Source organism: Salvelinus fontinalis, chromosome 6 (assembly GCF_029448725.1).
Source record: "Salvelinus fontinalis isolate EN_2023a chromosome 6, ASM2944872v1, whole genome shotgun sequence".
NCBI classification, from domain to species: domain Eukaryota; kingdom Metazoa; phylum Chordata; class Actinopteri; order Salmoniformes; family Salmonidae; genus Salvelinus; species Salvelinus fontinalis.
In genome coordinates, this window is record NC_074670.1 from 30,770,077 (window position 1) to 30,790,218 (window position 20,142).

General features: G+C 45.2%; 2 protein-coding genes, 1 non-coding gene and 1 pseudogene across 5 annotated transcripts in view; all 4 read left to right on the plus strand.

The window, feature by feature from the left end:
* The window catches only part of gon4lb (gon-4 like b), a 26,656-nt gene extending 18,229 nt beyond the window's left edge, over positions 1-8,427 (plus strand). For 2 of the 3 annotated variants that reach the window (XM_055926085.1, XM_055926084.1), the window contains exons 21-31: positions 15-2,159; positions 2,347-2,614; positions 2,758-2,918; positions 3,082-3,279; positions 4,518-4,661; positions 4,752-5,048; positions 5,138-5,248; positions 5,345-5,552; positions 7,129-7,453; positions 7,543-7,645; positions 7,764-8,427. In XM_055926085.1, coding sequence (XP_055782060.1) covers positions 15-2,159; positions 2,347-2,614; positions 2,758-2,918; positions 3,082-3,279; positions 4,518-4,661; positions 4,752-5,048; positions 5,138-5,248; positions 5,345-5,552; positions 7,129-7,453; positions 7,543-7,645; positions 7,764-7,883 — 4,080 coding nt within the window. In that variant the 3' untranslated portion in view covers positions 7,884-8,427. The remainder of the gene's footprint in view (positions 1-14; positions 2,160-2,346; positions 2,615-2,757; positions 2,919-3,081; positions 3,280-4,517; positions 4,662-4,751; positions 5,049-5,137; positions 5,249-5,344; positions 5,553-7,128; positions 7,454-7,542; positions 7,646-7,763) is intronic. The other variant, XM_055926086.1, reaches the window with a different exon arrangement.
* LOC129858595 (protein disulfide-isomerase A3-like) lies at positions 8,353-14,766 on the plus strand (annotated as a pseudogene).
* A 786-nt stretch (positions 14,767-15,552) lies between these two features.
* LOC129857639 (T-complex protein 1 subunit gamma-like) lies at positions 15,553-19,861 on the plus strand. The gene is made up of 14 exons (XM_055926089.1): positions 15,553-15,661; positions 16,283-16,344; positions 16,470-16,520; positions 16,616-16,678; positions 16,790-16,886; positions 17,148-17,265; positions 17,391-17,577; positions 17,693-17,842; positions 17,964-18,096; positions 18,205-18,286; positions 18,389-18,569; positions 18,752-18,997; positions 19,082-19,213; positions 19,553-19,861. The coding sequence occupies exons 1-14, from the start codon at positions 15,634-15,636 to the stop codon at positions 19,643-19,645; spliced, it is 1,623 nt and encodes a 540-aa protein (XP_055782064.1). The 5' UTR covers positions 15,553-15,633; the 3' UTR covers positions 19,646-19,861.
* LOC129858734 (small nucleolar RNA SNORA15) lies at positions 19,312-19,447 on the plus strand. Its single transcript, XR_008760087.1, has one exon. It is a non-coding gene; the product is annotated as a small nucleolar RNA SNORA15 (small nucleolar RNA).
* Positions 19,862-20,142: the final 281 nt, after the last annotated feature.

Genomic DNA, 20,142 nt, shown 5'->3' on the forward strand with positions numbered 1-20,142 from the left:
TTTCTCCTCTACAGAAGAGTCTACCATTCATCCACAGGGCGGTGATGGAGTATAATAAACCACATGGGAAATCCCCATCCAGAATACCTCCACCTCCTCCAGCACCTCCTTACACGTTCGCCAATGGGACGCGATATCCCCCATCTCTCCCTAGAAATGTCATCCTACGCCTACACCCCTGCATGAACTACAAAGGCGAGCGCCCACCCATCGCCCCTAAACCTCGTCCCTTCTACGCTTTCACCCATTCTGCCCCACTTACGCCCCTAGCCAAAGCCCTGCCAGATACACTTCGCTTTCTGGCCCATGTTCCTGGACCTATCCCCTCACAAGGGGTCATCCTATTAGCCAAGGCCCCCAGCACTCCAATCCGAAGGGCCCTGCCATTGTCCCAGGCTCCTGTCACTCCTGCCCATGGAGCAGTGCCATTGGTTCAGGTCTTACCCTCCATCCCGGTGGGAGCTCCCCTCTTTGTGATGCAAACGAGTCCCAATCAAACAGAGAAAAAAACACCCTACCGGGCACCGTTTCGCAAACTGCTGCCCATCCAGCCGGCTACCCCAAATCCATCACCCCCACCCCCCTTGTTTGCTCTTCCAGCAGAGATTGGTGGTACTTCCTCATTGGTCACTAACTCAGCCCGTCGTGCCTGTGCTGCTCCAAGATTGGCCAAGCGGCCCTCACGCTCCACCACTTCCCACCAGGACACTCAAGCTAAGACCAGAGCAGCTCTCGCCCGTACTCTGCCCAGGCCCCTCCTGCCTGCCCCACCCAGCTTGGAAGCTTCCCTGAACTATCCCCCCACACCTCCTGATAGCAGGCTCCAGCTAAAGTCTAGCCCTGTGTTCTTCTCTCACACACCCTCCCCTCCCCTTAGCATCAAAACCAGCCCTATGAACCCCTCCCTCGACAATCAGAACAGCACCTGGGGGCAACCAATCCATGCAGAGGTCAAAGATGAAGTTGGTTTTGACCCATCCTTAACCTACTCCCAAAACCTTTCTGGATACACTCCGAACATTACTAATACAGACACTTTCACACTCCAGTCTAGCAGCTCTCATGCTATTATGTCTCCGTCAATCATCCAGAGCCTCTCAGCCCCTAAGAATGACCAGTATGTACTGGTACAAACTGCGACCCATGGTTCTATGCAAATGCTATGGGTGCCCAAACACTGCATGGTTTCAAACGGGTCCGTGTCATCCAATGCTTCAGAGAATGGGTTTCACCGGTCTGAAAGCCTCCCGTTTGGTCTGTCGCCTGCACCCCAACACAATATTACTGGGTTAACGAATGGCATACCTTCCTGCATCTCGCCACTCACCACTTTACCTAATGGCACAATGGGCTACCAGCAGGCACTGAGTGTCCGGTTGCCCAGCAACAGTGTTCTGACCAGCGGAGATGCTTCCGGATCGAGTTTAGAGGAGCAGCTGCACCGATTGGTGGAGGGATTACGGGAAGAGGGGGAGCTGGAAGAGAAGGAGGGATGGGGGGATGTGGAGGGTCCTCTACTGACACTTTCTGAGTCACCCTCTGGGAGCCCCTGCTCCAGCCTGGAAAGCCATGCTGACGCCCTGGAGAGAATGATGGTTGGTGAAATGGGAGGGGAGGATGGGGTGGAGAATAACAGGATAGGGGGAGAAGAAGAGAGGAGAGAGGTGGGGCTAGAGAGGTGGTGCATGGCAGCTACATCAACGCACATACCTGACATACCACCTGAGGGAAATTGTGGTGAAGAGGATGAGAGAAGGGAAGATGAGGAGGGAGATTGTGGTGTGCATGGCATGGGCATGCTGAGTGGAAGGACTGTAGCACAGGAACAAACTGGAGGAGGAGGAGGAGGAGAGAAGAATGGTGGAGAAGAGGGTGACCAAAGAGAAGGAGACAGTGGAAGAGGGGGAGAGGAGGAGAGAAACGGAGAGAAGGGTGAAGATGGAAAGGGAAGTGGAGAGGGGGAAGAAGAGGGAGAAAGAGATGGAGGACAGAATGGAGGAGGAGAGAAGGATGGAGAGAAAGACGGGGATGGAGAGCAGGAGAGGCAAGGGGAGGAGGAGGAAGAGGAAGACTTTGATGACCTTACTCAGGATGAAGATGAAGAGGAAGTGATGTCATCGGCCTCAGAGGAGTCTGTTCTCTCAGTGCCCGAGCTACAGGTACGTAACTTAAAAGTTTAAGTCTGAATTTTTTGGCATGAAAGTAGCATAAGGTTACCTGTTCAGACAGCTAGCAAATGTTTCTATTTTTACAACATTCTACCTTAATATATCTAGAAAGTTAAGAATATTCTCTTCATTAGTTCTTCATAAGCCTGCTAACGGTCGCCCACCATCCATCCCACAGGAGACCATGAAGAAGCTGACATGGCTGGCCTCAGAGCGGAGGCTGTGTGACTCTGAGGAGGACAACTCTCCAAACTCCCCCACCTCACCCAACTCCCCCGTCTCCCAGAACTCCCAGGAGGAGAACTCTGAGGAGGAGGAGGGGCCCACCAAGGGGGAGGGGCTGGAGTCTGGGGACGGCGGGGTCAGTAAGGTCCCTGGAGAGGAGGACGTGCCGCCTGGGGAGGGAACCCCCAGAGCCAGTGGGAAGGGAGCTGGACGTGGCAGAGGTCAGTCTAGGGGTGATGGAGACCCACTACAAAATGTTTTCATGTCCTCAGAAATGGTCTACTAAGTATTCACTTCCATATAAGTACTGATTTTAATCCTTGTTTTGTATCTTCTCTCTTTTCCTGTGGTTGGGTACCCTCAGGGCGAGGCAGGCCTCCTCGCAGTCTGAGGCGTAGTCGTCGTCCGGAGAGGGACAGTAAGGACACGTCCAAGCTGCTGCTGCTCTATGATGACCACATTCTAGACAACGACCCCCTCAGAGAGAGCAAGGACATCGCCTTTGCACAGGCCTACCTCAACAGGGTAAGGAACAAAAATGGATTGTGTTTTTTGTAATGTGGATTTTGAATCTCGGGTAGCATACTCTAAATGACATACTTCACAACAAGTTGCAAAGCATTAGTAGCAGTTATCCAATAAAAAGAAAAGGTTAACTTTAACTCTCGAACCCGTCTTCCTCCCTCAGGTGCGGGAAGCCCTTCAGGGCGTACCTGGTAAGGTGGAGGAGTTCTTGGGGCTGCTATATGAGTTTGAGCAGGAGGGTGAGGGGCGCAGCGCAGTGGAGCTCTTCTCCCAGCTCCGTCCTGTCCTGGGGGAATGGCCAGACCTCCTCAGAGACTTTGCGGCCTTCCTCCTCCCGGAGCAGGCTTTGGAGTGTGGCCTGGTAAGGATGACTTCACAGCCGCTTATCATTTCGTATTGGATATTTTCATAGATGCTTATTAAGGATCAGGCCCAATGTAACAGAGTGTTCACTAGAGGTCGGCCGAGGATGATTTTTCAACGCCATAGCGATTATTGGAGGACCAAAAGGTGCCGATACCGATTAATCGGACGATTTTTTTTTTAAATATATTTTTGTAATAATGACAATTACAACAATACTGAATGAACACTTATTTTAACTTAATGTAATACATAAATAAAATCTATTTAGTCTCAAATAAATAATGAAGCATGCTCAATTTGATTTAAATAATGCAAAAACACAGTGTTGGAGAAGAAAGTAAAAGTGCAATATGTGCCATGTAAAAAAGCTAAAGTTTAAGTTCCTTACTCAGAACATATGAAAGCTGGTGGTTCAATATTCCCAGTTAAGAAGTTTTAGGTTATAGGAATTATGACGCGTCGACTATTTCTCTCTATACCATTGGTATTTCATATACCTTTGACTATTGGATGTTCTAATAGGTACTTTAGTATTGCCAGCCTAATCTCAGTAGTTGATAGGCTTGAAGTCAATAACAGCGGTGTGAATCAAGCATTGCTAAGAGCTGCTGGCAAACGCAGTAAAGTTTGAATAAATCCTTATGAGCCTGCTGCCACCTACCACTGCTCAGACAGACTGCTCTATCAAATATCAAATCATAGACTTAATTATAATATAATAAACACAGAAATACGAGCCTTTGGTCATTAATATGGTCAAATCCGGAAACTATAATTTCGAAAACAAAACGTTTATTCTTTCAGTGAAATATGGAGCCGTTACGTATTTTATCGAACGGGTGGCATCCATAAGTCTAAATATTGCTGTTACATTGCACAACCTTCAATGTTATGTCATAATTATGTAAAATTCTGGCAAATTAGTTCGCAACGAGCCAGGCGGACCAAACTGTTGCATATACCCTGACTCTGCGTGCAATGAACGCAAGAGAAGTGACACATTTTCACCTGGTTAATATTGCCTGCTAACCTGGATTTCTTTTAGCTAAATATTGATATAAACTTGAAATAGGCCTTAATTAATCGGTCGACCTCTAGTGTTGATATATAATTATGTTCAACAAAAAATATTATTTGTCTTGTAGCCTAACACATTGTAGTGAATCTGCAAAGTTCTCACTGCTGATAAAGCCATTAATACTCTTCGACTATGATGTTTTATGTCCTGTCCAGTTTGAGGAGCAGCAGGCATTTGAGCGGAGTCGGCGCTTCCTGAGGCAGCTGGAGATTAGTTTTGGGGAAAACCTTTCTCACTACCAGAAAATCGTACGTGCTCTGCAGGGGGGACCTGGCCTTAGTCCTGCCAGCATAGAGGAGGTATGTCAGTATTCTACACCATTCACATTAGTTGTCAGCACAGTAAACCAATGTTAAATCACCAGTGTAATCCACCTCTGTTTTCTACAGCTTAAAGCACAGATGTCCTCCCTCCTGAAAGGCCACACCCACTTGCAAGGGGAATTCTGGGTATTCTTTGACGAGCTCCGCCCACCCTCAGCCCGTCCAGGGCAGTTTGAAGAGGCTTGTTGGCCAGAGGAGGCAGGGGGCGGAATAGATGGAGGCGAGGGTGTTGGCTTGGGGTCAGGGGGAGGGGCAAGTGGTGGTTTTGAAGAAGTGACCCTCCCTGACCTAGAGGAAGAAGAGATTCCACCAATGACAGGTCGCAGCCGGAGGAGAAAGATGGGTTCTCATGGCATCTACAAGGTTTGAGGAAATGTGGACTGTGTCGTTTATTGATTTCTAATTGCATTTGCAATTATGATTCTGATTTGGCTGGTTGTCTTCCTTCACAGGAGTGTGATTGGCCAGAAAAGGACTGCTTCTGCCTCTGTCATGGTGCCAGCCATGATGCCAAGCTTCGCAGACACAAGAGGAAAGGATGCTCTCGCTGCCATGGCAACAAGGTAGCTTCGTAGTCTAGTGTTTTGTTGTTCTAAACTGCCTGTGTGAATAAAATGAGTTATGGAGATGACAGAATGTGACATGCGGTCTTCGCTCAGGCTTCCGATGGCATCCCCAGGGCGATGAAGAGCCTTGACCCCTTGTACCCCACGGCAACCAGCCCCACAGCCAACCTCCACATTGAGACAGGCGGGGAGGAGAGGGAGGAAGAGAGGGAAGATGAGAAAGAGGAGAGGGAGGAAGATAAAGAGGTGGACGCTGAAGTAAAAGATGAAGTCGACAGTGGGGCCAACAGTCCACATCCTGGTAAGAATTGCACTATCTATGCTGTATGAATTAAGGTTGTTGTCATTATTTGGTCAAAAGCAACTAAAGTAAAACCAATCTACATAAGTAATATGGCTGAAAATACATTGTATGTTGCCTATAGAATGCAAAACTTTAAAGTGCGACTGCCCCTAAAAAGCAATTTCTCGTTTTGAAAACGGCATTGTGGCATCGATAAGAGTCATAAAGTCAGTCTTGTCCAAAACTGAGATTTGCGTGATGATAGGAAAAAATGGTATGTCATGGAATGAAGGGTACTGTTTTCCTTTTGGGTTTATTTCAATCCTGCCCACAGCTGTCAGCATCCAAGTAATCATCAATTCGGAGCGCAGCTGCAAACAAGCTGATTTTAATGCCTTTGGTCAATTTGGTTTGACTTTCAATATCCCTATGGGGCTAGTTGGGCACCATCAGTAAATGACAATGTACATGGACAAAATGTTTGTCAATGCTGGCAAGTTTCTATGACTTAAATGTCAAACCACCTATACATTTTAGAATTGCATATGCAAATATTGGAAGCATTTAATGAGACAACTAAAAGATGTGCAACGTAAATAATTGTCCCATTTCCAATTGTCTAATTCATTGACTGTCCCTAACTAGCTCCAGAGACGCTATTCAATGTCAAACCAATTTTGCCACGGTCGCGAAATAAGTAGGCTAGCACTATCTAGCCTAGACGACTTCAAGACCTGGTCAAGTTATCTATACTGAACCAAAATATGAACGCAACATGCAACAATTTCAAAGATTTTTCTGAGTTACAGTTCATATTTTGAAATCAGTCAATTGAAATAAATGAATTAGGCCCTAATCTATGGATTTCACATGACTGGGAATACAGATATGCATCTGGTGGTCACAGATACCTTAAAAAAAAAAAAGTGCGTGGATCAGAAAATCAGTCCATATCTGGTGTGACCACCATTTGCCTCATGCAGCGCCACACATCTCCTTCACATAGAGTTGATCAGGCTGTTGATTGTGGCCTGTGGAATGTTGTCCCACTCTTCAATGGCTGTGGGAAGTGGCTGGATATTGGTGGGAACTTAACACGCTGTTGTACACGTCGATCCAGAGCATCCTAAAAATGCTCAATGGGTGACATGTCTGGTGAGTATGCAGGACATGGAAGAACTGGGACATTTTCAGCTGCCAGGAATTGTGTACAGATCCTTACAACATGGGGCTGTGCATTATCATGCTGAAACACGAGGTGATTGGGGCGGATGAATAACATGACAATGGGCCTTATAATCTCGTCATGGTATCTCTGTGCATTCAAATTGCCATTGATAAAATGCAATCGTTGTCTGTAGCTTATGCCTGCCAATACCATAAACCACAGCCACCGTGGAGCACTCTGTTCACAACGTTGACATCAGCAAACCGCTCGCCCACACAACGCCATACACGTGGTCTGTGGTGGTGAAGGCTGGTTGGACAACTCTCGTTTGGCTTCAGTCATGGCTGCTGCATTTCTGATCGAGACAAAAATCTAGAGTCAAATCAGGAAGTTCAGCCCCCCTTTAAACTCTTTCACACGTTGCAGATAAACAACCATTATGCTTTTCAGAAAAGCAAGGAGCCCCTTCATGGGAGGGTCCTGAGGAAGGCTCACTCCCCCTCACTGAGAAGGAGGATGATGAGGAAGAGTGGAAGGATGGGGAGAGAGAACACAGCCCCTCGCCAAAGAGGAGTAAGGGGGATGGAGAAGGCTCAGGGGTGTCTGATGGCCCCCCAACAGCCTTTAGCGGGGAGATGGAGAACCCCCTGACCCCCCTGCAGCCTTGTCCCAGCCCCTCTTCCGATCCCCCGGTGTGTGCCAAAAACATCTCCCTCACTGCCAGTGGGGAGAAGGTCATACTCTGGACAAGGTGAGAGAGACGAGCCTGAAAATGTTTGGTCTTTGTTTAATGTTTTAAAATGTTTTTGTTAAAGAGTGATAATCCTCTTTGGGTTACAGGGAGGCTGACCGTGTCATTCTAACCACCTGTCAGCAGCAAGGTGCCAATCAGAGTACTTTCCAGGCAATTTCCACCCAACTTGGCAATAAGACACTCAATGAGGTAAAGATTGTTTTTTTGTAACCGAACTCTAAAAAATCCAACAGTAATACACTTGTTGAAAAGTCTTGGCTTGTGAAATTAACCCTCGTCCACTGACTCTTATCTCTTTCTTGTCCAGGTGTCTCGGCGGTTTCGGGACTTGATGCGCCTGTTCCACACCGCTGCCCGCCAGGTCAACTTAGAGGACGAAGCTGTGACCACTGAACAGCAGACAGTCACAGATGAGGAGCAGGACTGAACTTGACAGATCCAACCCAAAAAGGACAGAACTAAGTTCAGATACTTCAAAGGAGAGGAACAGAGAAGATACTTGACTGCAGTATATTCATACTAACCAGTTCAAGGCTGGTGAATTCTGGAAGCAACATTGAGGGCATATGAACGCTTTTAATAAACTCATATCAGAATCATCTGAGCCTTCACTGAGCTGAAGCAACACCAGCAGCTCGAAAGATAGCAGCTTTTTAATTTTGCCAGAACCAATTTTGACAGTGAGCACTGTAACTGTACATCACTAATTTATTGAAAGAAATCCACCCTTTGTCTAAAAGTTATCACTCAAATGCACTACTGAGGGACGAGGGAACATAGTCTCTTAGTGTGGAAAAAGTTGTATAAATACTATAAATAGACAATTGGTGTTTAGTCCAATAATGTTTTTTAAAATAATTTTTTCAATTCCCTGAGTTGTGCATGTATAGCACAATATGGGAATTTTGAACGGTAATACTACCTGTACAAGAGTTATATATTTTATACAAAATAAACGTAATTTATCCGTTTTCCTTTTTTGATTAATTCCTTTCGTTGATGACTGAGATGTTATAAGAGTGCAATCTCCAAGGCGCACATCAAGACGTCTACTAGACCCACACAGATGTTCCTGGTAACGGCTCTACTACACTCACGCCCACCCGGCAGTGAACTTGAATATAGAGCAGTGAGAGGTAGTGAAAAGCAGAGGGTATCGGCTACAGTATATCGCTATCGGGAGCAATTCAATCTGCTGCGATTGGTACCGTGGGTCCATTTAGCCTGTTCTTGCTTTTTGCGTTGGCTCAGCAGAACGTCTTTGTAGCCGCCAGCGACGTGCTCAAGCTCGGGGATTCTGATTTCTATTACACGGTAGCAGAGTACGAGACTGTTGGAGTTAGTCGCGCCTTGGTAAGCAATGTTATAGCTAGCGTTGTAGCTAATGAATTAGCATGCACGAACGACAGCCATCTAAACATGTTTAGTAAATATAAATTCATTCCTGATTTTAATATAGATTATACCGCACAATGTTGTAGATATTTTAACTATTTACATTTAGAACTGTGCAGCTAACGTTAGCCGATAAAACTGTTTCACTCTAGATCGCTATATTGTGACTCAATGTGTCTGCGCAGCTGTCACACTTGCCTCTAGCATTTGTGACATTTTATTATTCTCTTCCTTTTCTTTGTATGGCGCCTCCCTTCATCTCATCTCTCTTTCAGGTGTGGTCACTGCCAGCAACTAGCCCCAGAATATGAAACTGCAGCAACAAAACTAAAAGGGACAGTGTCTTTAGCAAAAGTGAGTATACTAGTTTCTCCACACACGACACCCCAGGGGATGCATTGTATTTCCTTGCATCCAGATTAGTTACAATCCATTTTTGTTCGACAGGATGGATATTGCTTAAAATGTGGGTGTCAACTGTCCATGATAGCTCTGTTGTTTCTCTTTTATCTTTATTGGTGAATTGAGATCAGTTCCCACAGTAGCTTTAACATCAGGGCTGCTTCTGCATACCGCCACTCTGAATGCACTGCTATTAAACAGTATTTTGCTAAATTGATAAATGGTTTCTGTCGTTTTCCCCAGGTAGACTGCACAGTGAACTCTGAGACGTGTGGACGTTTTGGGGTCAATGGGTACCCCACACTCAAAATCTTCCGCAATGGAGAGGACTTTGCTTCTTATGATGGACCCAGGAGTGTAGGTGGCTACTTTAAAATCATTGCTGTTCTGGTCTGTGTTTTAGTGTATGACTCATCTAATGTTGTCCCATGTTCCCATAGATGGCATTGTGAGCTTCATGAAAAAACAGGCAGGTCCCAGTTCCATTCCTCTGCACAATGAGAGAGACCTGGATGCATTCATCAACAATTTTGAATCCAGTGTGGTTGGTGAGTTCACTTTTTATTAATCACAGCAAAGTAGAAATCCTTTAGTCTATTGAAATAAAACAATTGCATGTATATTTTTAGTGAATTATATGAGGAACTTATATTCTCCCTCCCTGCTGTCAGGTTTTTTCTCAGGTGCTGACAGCTCTGATGGCTGAGTTTCTGAAGGCGTCTAATGCAATGAGAGACAGTCACCGCTTAGCCCACTGCAGACCTGAGCCTGGGCCTCAAACACGGCGTGGAATCAGAGTATGTGCTGTAGCTCCCCTTACATATAATCCCACCTGGGTTCTGATCCTTCAGCCCTCTGGTCACTAGACTATGAGGGCACATTAGTTGGATTTGACATCATAGATTATTGCCAAGTAGTAGTACCTTATGATGATGTCACTCTCCTCTTGTGTCTCTCTTAACCAGAACGGTGGTGCTCTTCCGGCCCCCACGACTCAACAGCAAGTTTGAGGACAACGTGGTCAAGTCTGATGAGGTTGTCTCGACCGCCTCTCTCAGTCAATTCATCAGAGATAATGTGTTTGGGCTGTGCCCCCATCTGACTACTGAGAACAGAGAGTACATGAGGGGACGGGACTTGCTGGTGGCCTACTACGACGTGGATTACCTCCGGACCATCAAGGGCACCAACTACTGGAGGAACAGGTGAGAGCTGCTCTCAGAATCACCTTTATTCTCCAATTACATTTACACATACCTGGAATTGGAAATGGTGCTGCCATCTATAGACAATGTACAGAATACAGACAGAGGAATTTGCACAAAGTCTACATACAATATAAATATAGTAAGCATAGAACTCTACAGTATAAGCTGATTTACAGTGAGGATATACAATTTACAGTAGAAATGTATCAATATATGCACAGGGAAGGATTTGTATATGTATGTGTTGTGCAGAGGTGTACAAAGTGCATTTGCAGTATAGCACGGTTTTAGTTTTTACAGAATGATGATGGCATGGTGCAAAGTCACTTATTCCCTATAAACCTGATGGCCAGCTGGTGAGGGCTACAGCACGGGAAAAGAAACTGCTCTTACCTGATACCAACCTCTCTCTTTTTCTCTCTCCATCACTTTCACTACCCCTTCTCTCTCCCTAGGGTGATGAAAGTGGCCACTCAGTTCCAGTCTCAGGGGCTGAGCTACGCTGTAGCCAACAGGTCAGAGTTCCAGGATGAGCTGGAGGAAGAGTTTGGCCTGGGGCTGTCCGATGTGGGAGAGCTACCTCTCATCACCATCAGGAACAGGGAGAGCCATAAGTACAGCATGCAGAAGGAGTTCACGTGAGTTACTCCAACACATTACCATCACAGACCCTTCCTTATGCAGTCTGGCCAGCTGTCACACTGCTAATCTGTCCGTCCGTTGCAGACGGGACGGGAAATCGCTGGAGAGGTTCTTGGAGGACTACTTTGCTGGTAAACTGAAGAGACAGGTCAAGTCAGAGGTTGCCCCCGAAAACAACAACAGACCAGTCAAGGTGTGCGGAATTGTTATGAGAATTTTGTTCTTAATGTTCTTAAACTGAACTTCAATTAAACTACTCAGTCTGCAATCCAGAGTTTGTAAGACTATGGTTGAAATAAACAGACAGAGTCCCAGCTTACAATAGTCAAAATGTTTATTCACAAGAGCGCTCTGAAGTCCCTTATACAAAGACATCCATTTTATAACTTGCTCCTTACTTACGCACATACTTCCACACAAACAGTAGATATCCTACGCACATACATACACACGAACAATAGGTGAGTTGTATGCTTCTCCAGAGTTCTCACCACTGTGTATCACTACCCAGCCGAGAGTTCCATTCCCCTGAGATTAGTGAAACCTTGAGAAGTACTCCCTTTCCTATCATAAGTTTCTCAGAGTTCTAGCTAGGTCAGGTCAAACACAGTTCAATTGTTCTTGGTATTTTCTTAGGCACACACATACACACACATTTCTCTCCCTCACAGGTCTCTTCTGAACCTAGTTGGACTTACGTTTAAAACTTTAATTATTGCTTATACATGCTACATAAACTATAATCACTAATAGTTAGGTTTCAGTGTGGAATTATTTAATCATTATTTTTAAACATATAAATTCCCTTATCAGGAATAGAACCAGCAAACGTTTGCCACTTTCAAAGGTGGTAGGAAGACATTTAAACAAAACCCTTTTGCCTCTGTAGGTGGTGGTGGCAGACAACTTTGAGGAGATAGTGAACAGCCCTTCCAAGGATGTGCTGGTGGAGTTTTATGCACCCTGGTGTGGACACTGCAAAAGCCTGGAGCCCAAATACACAGAGCTTGGGGAACAGGTGAGGTTCACATCTGCAAGTGTTGCTTACCTGGTTTTGAAAGTTACAAAACATCATCGACGCTCATTATTTTGAAATTAATTTTTCTTCATTACAGTTGTCCGCCGACGTCAACATTGTTATATCAAAGATGGATGCCACTGCTAACGACGTTCCTCCAACCTACGATGTCCAGGTGTGAGCCTCTACTTCTTCTTATGTAGTTTGATTTTGTCTATTTCAAGTCACTACTCTGTAATCTGCTATTTTAATCTCATCTGTTATTGTCCTTCCTATTTTCCCCACTATTTTCTTCGTCCCAGCAGGACAGAAGGACCAGCCTCGGAAATACGAGGTTAGGCTACAACATCACTTTTCCTCCTCCAAAGGACATGGATTAAATAACACGTAATCAATATTCTGATACATTCCTTCACGCTTTTAACCATCCGTATCTATCAATAGGGTGGCCGTGAGGTGAATGATTTCCTCAGCAATCTGAAGGAGGAGGCCACACATCGCCTTGTCCTGGGCACTGCCAGAGAAGACTAGTGAGAGCGCAATGAAGAAAAAGAAGAAAAAACAAGGGATGAGTGGGTGGACTGGCAAAGAAGCAGAAGACATGAACTATAAGGCAAAAAAGGAGCCATCCATTGCAATACACAGTTTCAGACCAGAAGATCTCCTTTGGTTTTCTGTGTCTTACCAGCAACACTGAATACTTATAACATAGAGGATTTCTAAATGAAACAATCAGCAGTTTTTTCATGGGGCTTCAAAAGAGTAATGTTCTCAATGTGAGAGGATGGAGCATCTGCAAGTACAGTAATAGGCAACATGTGCAGATTGGTTTTGCAGTTAAACTGGTGACTTGGTGGTTGCTATTAATACTCCCAAGAAAGGCATACTAGTGTATAGTCCTTGACTCTGAGTAAGGTACCTCAGTCAGACTATAGATAACTGTAGAAAAGGAAAAATTATGTGTAACAGTTTTTGCAAAGTTGCTTACGGGTACAAATTTTTAAAAAAAGTGCCTGCTAAGCAAATAGATAAAAACAGAATCAAATGTCTGATACAGGGGCCTCCCGAGTGGTGCAGCGGTCTAAGGCACTGAGGTGTCACTACAGACCCGGGTTTGATCCCGGGCTGTATCACAACCGGCCGTTATCGGGAGTCTCATAGGGCGGTGCACAATTGTTCCAGCGTTGTCCGGGTAAGGGGAGGGTTTGGGGGGCGTTACTTGGCTCATCACACTCTAGCGACTCCTTGTGGCTGGCCGAGTGCCTGCAGGCTGACCTCTGTTATCAGTTGTGTTTCCTCCGGTGTTTCACAAGGTTGTTTCCTCCGACACGTTGGTGCAGCTGGCTTCCGGGTTAAGTGGGTGGGTGTTAAGAAGCGAGGTTGGTGGGTCATGTTTCGGAGGATGCATGACTCGACCTTCGCCTCCCGAGTCCTTTGGGTAGTTGCAGCGATGAGGGAGAAAAAAGGGGGTACAAATACAAAAAACAAACAAAAAATTACAAAAAATCTGATATGAAAAGATTTAAACAAGAAAATACATTTGACATTACATTTTGGTCATTTAGCATGTGGTTTCCCAATCTCGGTCCTTGTGTAACAGTATAACTTTAGTCCGTCCCCTCGCCCCAACACGGGCGCGAACCAGGGACCTTCTGCACACATCAACAACTGACACCCACGAAGCATAGTTACCAATCGCTCCACAAAAGCCGCGGCCCTTGCAGAGCAAGGGGAACCACTACTTCAACTCAAGGTCTCAAAGCGAGTGACGTAACCGATTGAAACGCTATTAGCGCGGACCACCGCTAACTAGCTAGCCATTTCACATCCGTTACACTCATCCCCCTTTCGACCTCCTCCTTTTCCGCAGCAACCAGTGATCCGGGTCATGGCACCAATGTAACAGTATAACTTTAGTCCGTCCCCTCGCGCGAAACAGGGACCCTCTGCACACATCAACAACAGTCACCCACGAAGCGTCGTTACCCATCGCTCCACAAAAGCCGCGGCCCTTGCAGAGCAAGGGGTACCACTACTTCAACTCAAGGTCTCAAAGCGAGTGACGTAACCGATTTAAACGCTATTAGCGCGGACCACCGCTAACTAGCTAGCTATTTCACATCCGTTACACTTGGGCCCCCCTGCGTGCACATGTAGTTTTTTCCCCCTAGCACAGTTGTTTCAAATAGTCAAAGCTTGATGATGAGTTGGTTATTTGAATCAGCTGTGTAGTGCTAGGGCAAAAAACAAAATGTGTACCCGGGGGGCCCAGGACTGAGTTTGGGAAACTCTGTGTCTTAGCAGACACACTTATCCATTTTTGTGTGAAAATAGGGTGACGACTACTGAAGCACTATGGACAGGTTTAGATTTCAGTTGGACTTTTATGCCAAGCATCTCATCTAGGTATGTCTTTCTTTTTGACATGCATCTTCCAAAAATGCTCTTCTTGAGGAGAGGCAACCTAGTTTGGCCAGTAACCTGAAGGTTGCTGGATTGAATCCCCGAGATGACAAGGTAAAAAAATCTGAAGTTCTGCCCCTGAACAAGGCAGTTAACCCACTGTTCCCCGGTAGGCCGTCATTGTAAATAAGAATTTGTTCTTAACTGACTTGCCTAGTTAAATAAAAAAATAAAGTTTGAAATGCCTCATTGTACCGGATTTATCAAATTGAACTCCATTTGATTTTACATACTTAAATACACTCAATATCACTATTTTGTTTTGTGTTACATACACAATATAGCACATAATCCACATATTAGTAATTTTTGTTAGAGAGACATCTGTTTATTTGTTATCAGAAATTACAGTGATATTTATTGGAATTATTTATTTTCCTAGAATGTATAGTTACATCAGCTAGCCCGTCTTCTGAGATGTATGTTTTATATAACATTTGACTTAAGTCTCCTTTAGCTTTTATTTGCATTTGTGTAACTAATGCAAAATTAGAGGTTTCTTACATGAAAAGAGAGTTATCAAGGTCGGGCAATGTCCAATGCATGGGTATTATTTGATAAATAACAAAGACGTTACAGAATGGGCCTGTTTCTTTCTGGACCACATATCCCAAAATGCAATACCTGTGCGTTGTAACAGTGATGAAGATTGTACGGAATACAGTTTCGTACAGTGCACCAACTGGTAAGCCTAGTAAATGTAGCTGAACGTTTGAAGATACAGGTAGCTTTATGCCGTCATGCACATAATTGATACCACAGAGCTGGTCATTTATTGGGTTTCTATAGAATGTCCATATATGTACTGCGACATAGGATTTGATTTGCTAGGGTAATCACACGAGGAAAACAATATAAACTTGAAGATAGCGCCCACTGGCGACTTCCTCTTTCGTAGTCACGCAGATTGGGTTGTATGGCTGTTCATCAAAATTCCCTCGTCCTTAATTGGTCATTTTTTGCCCAACCCGCCCAGCCACAAACAAAGCAGCCTTTCCTGTGCTGCGTTTGAGAACTTGGTAGCCGGTTGATCTACGCACGCTGCCAAAATGATGGGAAGACCAATCGTCGTGTTGAGTGAGTGATAAACAAAGTTACAAAATGTGTCACTGAATTAAATACATTAGTGTTTTAAGTGTATTTTATATCTTGCTATATTTGTGAGCTTTTTCCATTCACGCGATGTGATGCCCGGCGTTCGGGCCTAGCTAGCCGGTGATGTCTCGAGTTGTGACAGTCATGCTACGTAGTTAGCGGAGCAATCGGCTATAAACTTTTATCACATTTGGGGAATAAACAGTGATACTGTTCTATTTGGTAATGTTATGCACAGCATCTAACGTAGTTAACAAACCCTTCGGGTAATTTTAATGGATAATAATTTGCTAGCTGCCTTACTAGAGGTAAATTACATTTTAAGGTGAGCTATTTCCCTGGTGTCTCCCCGTTTTGGGGGTTGGTCTCAGTATCTGGTTTGGGCAGTGGCAACACGGTAGCTAACGATGGTGCAGACAATCTTGCAAGTGTCATTTCAAAAATTAAATGTACTTATAACTACACACTTGTTGGCCTACCACGTTATCCGTCAAGTTGCCAAATACACTGTACAAACCGCAGCATCATGGTCAGTCATTTTGAGTATAGGCCTAGTTAAGAGACTACCACTCTGTCTCCACCTCAATGATCTTCTCTCTTTAGGCCAGAATATGAAAAGAGAGTCTGGACGCAAGGTTCAGAAAGGGAACATAGGTGCAGCAAAGGTAAAGATGACACACCACTCGGACTTCCCCTTCCCATTACCCAATAATTTTATTTCTGACTGACGTTTAATTGCAGTAATGAAACATTAGAAATTCCTGCAGCCTTACGAAGTCTACTTTTACAGGCAATAGCAGATGTCATCAGAACATGCCTGGGACCAAGAGCCATGATGAAGGTTTGTACCAAGACACAATTCCTGGCCCTTAGATACTTAAATCCCAAAGTGACACCAAAATACAACTGTCTTAACCTTTCCCCATCTATTAACAGATGCTGCTAGACCCCATGGGCGGCATTGTCATGACCAATGATGGCAACGCCATCCTCCGAGAGGTGAGGTTTCTGCACGACATTTCCCATAAGCACCCGTACACTGTTTTGGAAGATGGTGAATGTAAACAAATTCAGGTTTGTTAAAGTTACCTTTACTGTAAACAAACACAGATCCAAGTGCAGCACCCGGCAGCCAAGTCCATGATTGAGATCAGCCGCACCCAGGATGAGGAGGTGGGAGACGGCACCACGTCAGTCATCATCCTTGGTAAGTGGCCTGGTAGTGGAAGTATTTCATTTCACTCCATTGACATGGAATTGACTGAGATCCAGTCAACCTCTTCAACATTGTCAATGTACCCTTTTGAGCTTCAGGCTATTTAGGATTGGATGTTGTGGCACTCCTACTCTGAGAGGGCCACGTGGATGATGCGTAAGAATCAATCGTCCTCTAAGCCATCGTACTGAGTGCACATTTTTAAACGGCTCTTGGTTAACCTATTTTTTTCAATCTTTTGTCTGTCTCTAGCTGGGGAGATGCTGTCTGTAGCAGAGCAGTTCCTGGAGCAGCAGATGCACCCCACAGTCATCATCAGTGCCTACAGACACGCCCTGGACGACATGCTCGACATGCTCAAAGACATCAGGTATAGATTGCATACACTTACACACTTGCTGATGAACACTCAATTGCATTCATTTGCACACACAATCCTCCCTCGCAAACATTTACACTCTGTTCTATTGACCGACTGTCTCTGTTCCCTCCCAGCACCCCGGTGGACGTGAATGACAGGGCGCAGATGCTGAAGATCATCAACTCTGCCATCTGCACCAAGGCCTTGAGCCGTTGGTCTACCATGGCGTGTAATATTGCCCTGGACGCCGTGCGCACTGTGGAGTTGGAGGAGCACGGACGCAAGGAGATCAACATTAAGCTGTACGCCAAAGTGGAGAAGGTAAGCGTTAAAGGTCTTGCAGTTACAAGATTGACATCTAAGTATGACAGAGGTGTGGTTATTGGGAAAATGACACCAGGTTGGTTGTTTCCTCATTATTTTGCTATGGTTATAGGTGCCTGGTGGCTTCATTGAGGACTCATGTGTGCTAAAAGGCGTGATGGTCAACAAGGACGTCACTCACCCCCGCATGCGCAGAATGATCAAGAACCCCCGCATCATCCTGCTAGACTGCTCCCTGGAGTACAAGAAGGGCGAGAGCCAGGTACTGAAAACACATGTACAGTGTCATTCATACATGCACACAAATGCATTACCAGCACACGCATACGGTATAAAAATAACAGTAGTAGGTACTAGCCAATAAATGTTGTGTTCCTATGCAGACTGACATTGAGATCACACGTGAGGAGGATTTTTCCAGGATCCTTCAGATGGAGGAAGAGTACATCCAGACGATCTGTGAAGATGTCATCCGCCTCAAGCCAGACCTCATCTTCACCGAAAAGGGCATCTCAGGTACTTGACGTACAAAATCTGTATGTACAATTTTAGGAACCGCTCTTAATCCACCAAAGCTCCCCCTGCACTGACCAGAGAAACTAATCTCTCCACTCATCTCCCCAGACCTGGCACAGCACTATCTGATGAAGGCCAACATCACAGCCATCCGCCGTGTCAGAAAGACTGACAACAACCGCATTTCAAGGTAAGGTCCATTCCACACAGTATACTATTCTGAAGATGTGCTAACTATTAATCCTTTTAAATTGTTAATTGACTATTAATGCTGATACCATTATATTCTCAGGGCATGTGGGGCTCGCATCGCCAGTCGTACAGATGAGCTGCGTGAGGAGGATGTGGGAACTGGCGCCGGCCTGTTTGAGATCAAGAAGATTGGAGACGAGTACTTCACCTTCGTCACAGAGTGCAAAGACCCCAAAGCCTGCACCATCCTGCTGAGAGGAGCCAGCAAAGAGATCCTGGCTGTACGTAACAAGTTACCCCTCATGCACAATAATATGTTAAGACGTCTCCGTTACGGCAGAAGCAGCTCATTTTCAGGCAGAGCGTAACAAAACAGGATGATTTGATCCTCATGGTATCCTATTACGCTCAATGCTTCATTGTGGAACCAAACAGTGTTGATGTGTGTCTCTCTGTCCCTCAGGAGGTGGAGCGTAACTTGCAGGATGCAATGCAGGTGTGTCGTAATGTGCTACTGGACCCATCTCTACTCCCTGGAGGCGGGGCGGTGGAAATGGCTGTGTCCAAGAGGCTGATGGAGCGTTCCAAGACCCTGACTGGGGTGGAGCAGTGGCCGTACCGTGCCGTGGCCCAGGCCCTGGAGGTTATCCCCCGTACACTCATCCAAAACTGTGGAGCCTCCACCATCCGCGTGCTCACCTCTCTCAGGGTACGTGTGGTTTTTACTCTAAAATATGCACCTTTGTCGGGCACAGCTGAATTGTTTTATTTATCTTACCCCCCCCCTCTGTAGGCTAAGCACACCCTGGAGGCCTGTGCATCATGGGGTGTGAATGGAGAGACCGGCACCTTGGCAGACATGATGGAGCTTGGCATCTGTGAGCCGCTGGCTGTCAAGGCCCAGACTTACAAGACTGCTGTGGAGGTAAGAGGGGCCAATGGGCTGCTGTTGAGTGGGATTCACCTCAAATGTATCTGCAGCAAATGCTTGAGACTTACTGTTTTTAAAACATATTGTACAAGGCATGGACGAATTCTGTTTTACTTTGTCAGTAGTGAATGCAGTCAGACACCATGCAAAAACATTTTCACTCCTACTACTCTAAAGGATGAGTGCTTTTCAGTGCCTTTTCTCCCTCACATCAAAGTGAATACAGTGAAACTCAGGGCACCTTTTAGTATCTCTTGTCGTTTTATGACTTTAAACAGTCACTGGTTTCAGTGAACCCCACTAATGTAATTTTGATATTTTCTTGCCTTTCAGACGGCCATCTTGCTGCTCCGCATTGATGACATTGTGTCTGGAATCAAGAAGAAAGGCGATGACCAGGCTGGAGGAGGACAGGGAGCAGAGTGAAGATAAAGGAGGAAAGGAACGGGTTGGTAGACCAGTGGGCAAACGGACCGCTAGTGTACATAGTACAGCCTACTGTTCTCTTTTGGGATGCTATTTTGCAAAAATACAAAATGTTTGGCCTGGATTGTCTGTTCTCAACCAAGTATGTGTGTCAATAATCAAGCATCACAGTAGCCATGTATGTTTGATTTGCTATAAAAATCGAATACGGTCTGACTCACTCACAGTTCTTTGTATATCTTTAGTTGTGGCAGATTAAATAAGTATCTGCCATGAGTATTGTTTATAGCACTGTAGTACCCAGTTAGTGGAAACAGGTTATAGTGTTATGAGCCTTTTTAAGAAGGATCGTTTTCTCTCAGCAACAGACATAAAAATATCCTCTTCAGCTTTATTAAAGTTAAATGCATTATAAAAATAAAAAAAATTGCAATTCACCACAGCATATTGAAATAAACAAGATCTGACTACACAACAGATAATAAAATATTACTTCC

What these genes read in the sequence shown, in the direction of transcription:
- LOC129857639 (XM_055926089.1), top strand. Translation starts at nt 15,634, where the DNA reads ATGATGGGAAGACCAATCGTCGTGTTGA. An exon ending in AAGACCAATCGTCGTGTTGA is followed by an intron (nt 15,662 to 16,282) that starts GTGAGTGATAAA and finishes TTCTCTCTTTAG; the next exon opens with GCCAGAATATGAAAAGAGAG. An exon ending in GGAACATAGGTGCAGCAAAG is followed by an intron (nt 16,345 to 16,469) that starts GTAAAGATGACA and finishes CTACTTTTACAG; the next exon opens with GCAATAGCAGATGTCATCAG.